General features: G+C 36.9%; 1 protein-coding gene across 7 annotated transcripts in view; it reads right to left on the reverse strand.

The window, feature by feature from the left end:
• Positions 1-4,312: 4,312 nt before the first annotated feature.
• barhl1b (BarH-like homeobox 1b) overlaps positions 4,313-8,661 on the reverse strand; it is a gene marked incomplete at both ends in the record, with an annotated part of 4,742 nt that continues 393 nt past the window's right edge. For all 7 annotated transcript variants that reach the window (XM_083894747.1, XM_083894746.1, XM_083894745.1 and 4 more), the window contains 3 exons: positions 4,313-4,613; positions 5,884-6,106; positions 8,514-8,661. The exon at positions 8,514-8,661 is cut by the window's right edge. In XM_083894747.1, coding sequence (XP_083750873.1) covers positions 4,313-4,613; positions 5,884-6,106; positions 8,514-8,661 — 672 coding nt within the window. The remainder of the gene's footprint in view (positions 4,614-5,883; positions 6,107-8,513) is intronic.

Genomic DNA, 8,661 nt, shown 5'->3' on the forward strand with positions numbered 1-8,661 from the left:
CACTTTTTTAAAACATTGTTTAATTCTCCACGTTAATATTTATTTTACAAACATACAAATACTGTTATTTTCACACCATTGACCATGTTTAAGCAGAAATGACCTTTTAGAGTTTAGATTCTCCTGCTTTTGTTTAAACTCGAGGGTAAAAACCTGTTCTTTATAATAAAGTCAAATAAAATGACCCACATACACGAGCAGCTGCAGAAATGAGGGAATAAATCTGTGTAATTCTTTCTCTGAGCAGACGATAATAGAATCGCTTCATTCACCAAACTGGAAAATGACTCTGTTTCTGTTTATTCTGGTGTTTTTGTTGCAGAGGAGAATAAAAAATATAGGCCAGGCTTCTTTCTTTTTAATTGATCTATTTTTCATCCTCCTCCTCCCTGAGGATCCGTTTAAACCAAATAATAAATAATAACAATAAAATGAGTTTCCTGCATGAAGCTGCAGATTTGGTTCATTGAGAGGAAAAAATCAAATGTGATTTTAAAAGAAAATAAATCTTTATTTTCTTTTAATTTATTCTAATAACGATGGTTATTTGTGTGGTTGTTGTGAGTGTGTGTGTGTGTGTGTGTGGGATTAAGCAGCGTCACTGATCCTCTGAGTCTCAGCTTTTTTATTCTGCATTTTCTTTTTGTCTGTCGGGAGCTCAACGAGACTCCAGCCGCACTTCATTAACCCTGAGCCGGGGACAATCTGCGCGGAGAGCCGGGGGATTTATTTACCCAGCAGCCTTTTCACATGCAAACAAGACACACACACACACACAGAGACACACACACACACACACTCTGGTTTCCACGGGAAAAGCCTCGTCGTTACGTGGATCGGTCACGGATCCTCGTGACGAGACTCTAACGATCTTTTGAGCACGTGTATTAATTTGCGTCACTTTCTCTCTCGCGCGCTCTCTCTCTCTCTCTCTCTCTCTCTCTCTCTCTCTCTTTTATAATCTAATAATGCGATTTTCCGCGCGGTAAACGCGACAGTTCCACTTCCAGGCCCCGTCACTGTCACTCTGATCCGTCACGCGGCCCTGGAGGGAGGGAGGGAGGGAGGGAGGGGCCCCTCCCACTACACCCCACCACGCAATAACAGGTGCCATGCGCGCGTGACAGCAGGGGGAGCTGGCGATCAAACCCCCGTCATCGACTTTCAATTAAAACCTATTAAAGTCTTTTGTCTAATCGTTAACATCCTACACGTCAGTCTGGACCCGCGTGACCCCCCCCCCCCCCCCCCCCGAAACGACGTATACGTCACTGTGACTGTGGGAGGGGTAGGGCGGGGGGGGGGGGGGCCACACCGCTGACCAGCTGTCCTCACCCTGATCCCCGGCCTGCAGTCACTCTCAGCCCGGTCACCAGCTGCTGGAGCCGTTTGGCACCGGAGCGACCGTCCACCACGCACACGCACACGCACACGCACGCACACACGCACACACACACACACACACAGGAGCAGGGAAACAATCAATTTTCCAAACGGGATCATTTAAACATTTAAAGCACTTAAACATTTGCTGCTCATCACATTAATATTTCATCTGCTGTCATTGTTTATGAAACTACAGAGTCGCTGCTGTTGTCTGTGTGTGTGTGTGTGTGTGTGTGTGTGTGTGTGTGTGTGTGTGTGTGTGTGTGTGTGTGTGTGTGTTAAAGGGCCTTTTTAAGGGCTTTAGGTTAAGGGTTAGTGTTGTATATTTAGTTGTGAGTCCTCAGTGAGACAGCTGTGTGTGTGTGTGTGATTATTAACTGGAATTGATCTTTGATCTTTCTCTACACACACACTGTCAGGCTGTTAACATCTTCATTTTCATCTAAATATTATAATAAGGCTTATTATTATTATTATTATTGTTGTTGATAGATTATAGATCAGAATGTCACCTCCCGTTTTGAAGCATGGAAATCATTTTTTTGGTCTTTTTTTTTTTTTTTTTTTACCACAAACTGAAATTGTGTCTTGATTTTGTCTGAAACAGGACAAAAATACATGATTATGATTTAAAATCAGGCCTCAGTGAATCAACAAGTGTGAGATTAAATCTGCTAAAGTCTTAAAGTGAATACACTGTAAAAAATCATCAAGCTATTTTAACATGGTAAGTTAACTTTTTTACTTAATAAGAACTACAACTAAAAATTAATTTTACCTTTAACAACATCTGACCTTAAGTTAAGGAGTTGGTTTATATTTCAAACTCTAAGTGAAGCTTTGAGTTTTAACCTTAAGAACAACGCGAGTGAACTTTAATCACAAAGTCGACTCGTGACCGTTCTTTAAAACTCAGTATTTTAGTAAATTAAATAAATGAGTTTTAAAGTCTTACGTTTTGTTGATGTTTGTCGTGATCTAGTTGAACCAAGTTACCGCCTGCAGTCCCATCACAGCCCACCAGGGGTCTGCGACTTTCTCTATAGAACGATTATTATCTTCTGAATAATTCAATAAAACTTTGAAACTGTAAAACCAGATGTCTTTTAGAATTGGCACATTAATAACTTCCCGTTTTTTTCGGTAAAGTAATAATAAAATGATAATATAAATGTTTCAGAAATATCTGTAAAAAAATGTTTTAATTGTGGACCCAAAAATAATGTGCCGTGCCCCATCTGTGGGTCTCGCCCCAGTGATTTAAGGAGGAGGAATAATCGTGTTCCTTAAATCTCATAAATGTCCTGGATGATTTTTTTTTTTGTAATTAAAATATTAACTTTTATGGAAAAGGTTAAAAAAAAAAAAAAAAGGTGATGTTGAATTTCTCCTCTCACTTATTAAACGTCAACTCTTTAAACTTCAACGTTAAACAAATTAAATCAAGCAGGTGAAAGCAAACAGAGCAGCAGACGTTCACACGTTCATAATAATCTGCTCTTTCATTAAAGACGTGTCACGCCTCAAAAAACACCACACGTTTAAACTTTATATTTATATTTGGAACTTTACTCTTCTACTATTTATCCTTTTAAATCACAAATGAACTATTAATCCGTTCATAATCCAATATTTTTGCTTTTTTTAAGGACGTCTTTGTCCGTTTTTCACCATTTTCTTGAGGTTTTCTGGGATTAATCATTAAAATAATCTGCACATGAATCAAAAACAGACGTGTTGTGATAGTTGCCCTGTTTTTCTTTATGCTTTTGTGATTTTGTTGTGAGATAACGGCTTAAAACAAAAAGTAATTAAAACCACAAAGTTAACGAAATGAAAGATAAATGTGATGTTTGAGTCTCACTCGTCTGTTAAAATGAAAGACTTTTTATTTCCACATTTATAAAAGTAATTCTCTTTTACATCAAATCCCTCCCCCTTTTTTTCCGTCCAACCTTTTTGTGAAACTTCACCAAAAAAACTTCACAAAAAAACGTTTCAGGGGGAAAGAAACAAATAAATGAAAAAAAAAAAAAAAAAGCAATAAAATAAACAGAGATCCAGCAAATATATACGAGAACCACTCCACAAGTTTGATATCTGTAATATACACGTTCACCAAAGGAGGTTATTAACAGCTGAGGGGGGTTTATGAAATAATTATAATAATAATAATAATAAAAAGAGAATAATTCACATAACGTGTATTCAAAGACATCCACAGGCAGTTTTCACCTGGACTCCAGTTTAAAAAATAAAGACTCAAACATGACTCAGGTGTTTTTCTTCTTCTTCTTCTGCAGGTAAAAAAAACGTCTGCTTTTTAATAAACAACTGGACATTTTTACTCTAAAACTTCAAATAAGAACAAGAAGAAGGTGATTTTTTTTAAATCTGACAGTCTTTGAATTATTCTGAAAAAGACGCTTTTTTAAAAGTGTCTCCAATAAAATGCAAAATATTCTTATTTACAGTTTGTTTGTTTTTAAACCACAATCATTATCATTATTATTATTATTATTATTAGTCTTCCTTTGGGTCATGTGACGACAGCTTATTCACATACATATTATAATAATAATAATGACAACAGTTTGATTTGTTAAAGTCTGTCAATACTGAAACTGGGATCAAATAAATAACATAACTTAAATACTTTTTGACTTTTTCAGGATGAAAAATAAATAAAGTTATTATAAATAAAAGCAGAAACAGTAAATCCTCAAATCTTCACTTTGAGTCTCGTTTTTTTTCTCGTTCTCCGTTAAAAAACGTCCTTTTTTTCCTCTTCTTTTGATTTAAATCAGTTTAAACTCGTCCCGCTTTCGTTTCTCCTCATGAGTCTCAGACGGGGGGAGGAGGGTGAGGAGGAGCGGGGGTGAGGAGGAGGAGGAGCAGGAGGAGGAGCAGCGGGGGTGAGGGCGGTTCACCGCGGCTGCGTGGCCCGGGACAGGACACCGGACATGGGCGGCAGCGGCAGCGGAGGCGGCGGTTCGCTGCCTCCCTGGACTCCGTGCAGCAGGATCCGCGGCACCAGCGGCCTCTGCAGGCCCGGCGGGGGAGCAGTGGGGCCCCGGTACAGGTAGAGGGCCGCTGCGGGGTCCAGGTTCGACACCAGGCTCTGCGGGTAGAAGTACGGGGAGGGGAACATCCTCTGCAGCGCCGAGTAGTTCCCTGCTTCCGCCAGAAGTTCTAGTCCCACCGCGGTCTGCCGCTTCCACTTAGTCCTGATGGGAAATGAATCATTCATTAGTCACTAATACTAATTACTAATAACACACAGTCTGATGTTTGTATTTAGTTTAAACAAGTTTGCTTTGATATTTCGTTGCAGAACAAACAAGAAAATTCAAATTAGGACTGGAAACGAAATCATTGATTAATTTGTTGATTAATCGATTAGTTGATCCAATAATGGAAATAATGATTATTCACTTTTAATGATTTATTTGTTATTTGAGGGGAAATTTAAAAAAAAAAGCTGAAAAATCAGAGAAAATTGATTTGATGATTTAAAAAAAAAATCAATGAAGTGATTATTGAAATAGTTGATTAAGAATGGATGAATAATGAATGAATTGTTCCATCTCTAATAAATAAAAACTCTTTTTCTTTTCTCTTTCTGTCCACAGCTGCTGTTTGACTGAGCCTCATCCTCTCAGGTGAATAATTCATCACAAAGATAATTGAGTAGATATATAGTGGTTTGTTGTGAATTATTGATTTGCACACATGCAACGCTGCATAATTCATCCTCCAAAGTGTTGTTTTTATATTTATTTATGTGCTGAAGGTGAATGAATGTGAGTGAAAAGTGCAGAGGAAGCTCGTCGTGTCTCTTCTTCGCCTTCTTATTTATTTACACTGAACACTGTGACACCAGGCTTTTAAAGTGGATTAATGTGATCCAGTGTAAACACGAATCTGCTGAAAATCACACAAACACAAACTTTTCTCACCTGTGAGTCACGCGCTGTGATTTCACGTGTTTGATTTCAAACGAGATTCACGCGTTTTCACATCTTTACATTTGAATATTTTCTGAAACGTTAAATCCAGGGTTGGTCTCGTGGGATTTCACAGCAGAGACAAATCAAATCAATTAATCAGCTGCCAATCAATAATGTCTCCTTAGACCACAGTTAAAGGAATAAATATTAATATATGGACAATTGCTATGAATAAATAAATAATAATAAGTCAAATATTATATTTTAAAGTCAACTTTAATTCACATTTACTGATTTTTTTTTTTTTTTCACTCTTGTTAAAGTGAATTATAATAAAATAAATTCATGCTTCCCATTAAAGAACAAACGGTTAATCGATTTAATGGAGAACGAACCGCGGTTGAGTCATATTTGACCTTCAGGAGTCTCTTTAGAACCAGGACCACGATTAGAACCAGAACCAGAGCCAGTCTCTGCGTCTTTATGTTTGTTTTTTTTTATTATTATGATTCAAAGTAGTAGTTTTATTCTTAATAATAATAAATACCTGCGGTTCTGGTACCAGGTCTTGACCTGAGTGTCGGTCAGGTTGAGAGAAGCCGCGAGCTCCATGCGGTCCTGCACGCTCAGGTACTTCTGGCGCTCAAAGCTCCGCTCCAGCTGCGCCAACTGGTGGTCAGTGAAGGCCGTGCGCGCTTTTCTGGGCTTCTTCAGCCGAACCTGAGGACTCTCTCTGCTGCTGGAGATTTCCCTGTCGCCCTCCTCCTTCACTGCACACACACAATAATGATAAAGAGTTAAAAAAAACATAGTTTCAAACATCAGTGACGTTCAGCACAACAATAATAATAATAATAATAAAAATAAAAACAGATTTATTAAAGTGAGACTGAAGTCTCTAATGAACATTGTTTGATTTTGAATTCATTTACCAAAAATCATTTCAGCAGCACGTGCACAGGCGATGAAAATGTAATCATTTACTAAATATATATATATTTAAGCCGTATTTTATAGATAAACACGACTAACTTTCTGTTTAAATGTGAGAGAACAAATGTAAATAGAAAATGTAAATGTTGATTTGAAACTTAGACAAATGTTGATTTTAAATAAAAACTGAAGTTTGAACTAAAAGCAGAGAGTTCAGTGAGAGAAGTGACGAATTTACGAGAATTAAAAAATCACGTATTCATCACAAATGTTTGATTCACGCTTCATTAAATTTTCTTTCTTTTTTTTTTAAATCACAGATTTGACCTCAATATGAAGATGTTTTTTTTTTATTTCTAGTTGAAACATTGAGTGAAAACTCCTCTTTTTTTAAATTGACCTCGTGCGTTAAATCAGACTCGGTGTCACGTGACTGGCGCGAGCTTATTTGACTCCGTCTTCAAATCATAATAAAAAGTTGTTTGAATATTCACTCTTTTCTAACGCGATATTCTCTATCCGCCGCCGCCGCTCTTTGTTCTGCCGCCGCGTGTTTTCATGTCGGGATGAAGAGGAGGATGAGGAGGATGAGAGGATGAATGAGAGGATGAAGGTGTTGTTATCAGTGAATAGCTGAACAGCAGCAGAACAATAATCCGCCTAATTGAGCCACGAGGGAAGGACGAGTCTTTCAACCGCGACCGCACAAACTTCACAGCCGCGTGGACGCGAGTGGGGAACCCAAGAGGCGCGAGACCGCGACTACAAATGTGATTATCACCGCAGACAAATGACACGAGACATCACAGCGGCGCCAAATATCAAAGCTGCCGCCGCCGCCGAGCCCGAGGCTCCCGCCAATCAATCAATCAATACAACCGTCAGTCAATCAACCAATCAATCAGTCAGTCTACCACACACACACACACACACACACACACACACACACACACACACACGAGAACACGCGCGGGATTTTACTTTTTAACAAACGAGAAAAGGTGATTTAAAAAGAGAAATCTAATAATGGTAACGATAATAATAGTACAATTAAAAATCTTAATTGTTATTATTAACGAATAACGAAATTACATCAACACTGTAGTGAAATATGAAGATAAAGAATAATAATAATAATAGAGGATGTGAACGAAAATAGGCTCGTGAAAATAATAAAGTGTGATATTTCATCACTGACTGATTGTTTCTCAGCTCAATGACAGTGATTGGTTATTGTTGTTATTATAATAATAACCTTGCAGCAGAAGGCACTAATAATAATAATAATAACAATAAAGAAAAGAAGATACGAAAAACGATATAAAATAACATGAAGACCAATTTAAAATTATACACTCAAATGTTTTGATTTAAATCATTAAATGCAGCAAATATATTTAAAAAAATAAGTGATTTTTATAACAGATAAAAAAGTTAATGTTGTCCATTGTCACTCAGTGTGTGTGTGTGTGTCTAACGGTCGTGATTTAAAACGTTGATGATTTTTTTTTCTCGTGTCATTTTCTCACAAACATTAAAACTATATTAATTTTACTAAAAGTGTAAAACTTTTTTCTTTTTTAAAAATATAAATCCCCCCAAATGTATCATCCAGTTTCATGATATAAAAACGTATAGATTTAATTAATGCGATCGTTTGTTTGAGTGAGACGACGCTTGTTTTTAGCACCGTGATGCGGCGGAGCTGCGGGGTTTATTGATGACACCCGGCGGCCTCTGACTCTAGTGTCCATTTATTTAGTTAGTTTTGTATTGTTTTAAATTAATCTGGTGAAATTGTTTGTTTCAGCGTTTCTGTTTAAATCATTATGAAATATTATGTATTTTTAACCCTTTAAAAAAGAGCTGAAATATCACACATTTAATATCTGCAAATCAATTATTGTTTCTATTGTGACACAAATTTAGAACGTTATAGAAAATAACATTTATATATCAGTAATTATTCTATTTTATTTATGCAATGCAGTTAAAATTTCAGTGATTTTTTTATTTATTATCTTTTGCTCAAATTTGAATTCTGTACTCTTTTTTTTTTTTTTTTACTTAAATGAACAAATAAGACGTGGTTGAGTCTTTAAAATTTAAATGAATAATAAAATACAACTAAAGATCCACAAATAAAAACTTAATAAAAAAGTAGGTCAATTTTTAAGAAGAAAAAAAAGGAGAAACTTTGACATAAATTTAAGTTAAAATAACTTTGACGTGTATTTTCTTTACCTTTATATTCGCTGTCTGATGAGGAGTTACTGTGGATTTTCTCCATAAAATCCTCGGCGATCTTCGCCGCCAGTCTCCCCGCCTCCTGCGTCGGTTGTCCGTTACTGGAATAAGGCGCGCACGCGGCTAACGGTTTACAGTCCGCGAG

Source organism: Microchirus variegatus (genome assembly GCF_963457635.1).
Source record: "Microchirus variegatus genome assembly, chromosome: 1".
NCBI lineage: Eukaryota > Metazoa > Chordata > Actinopteri > Pleuronectiformes > Soleidae > Microchirus > Microchirus variegatus.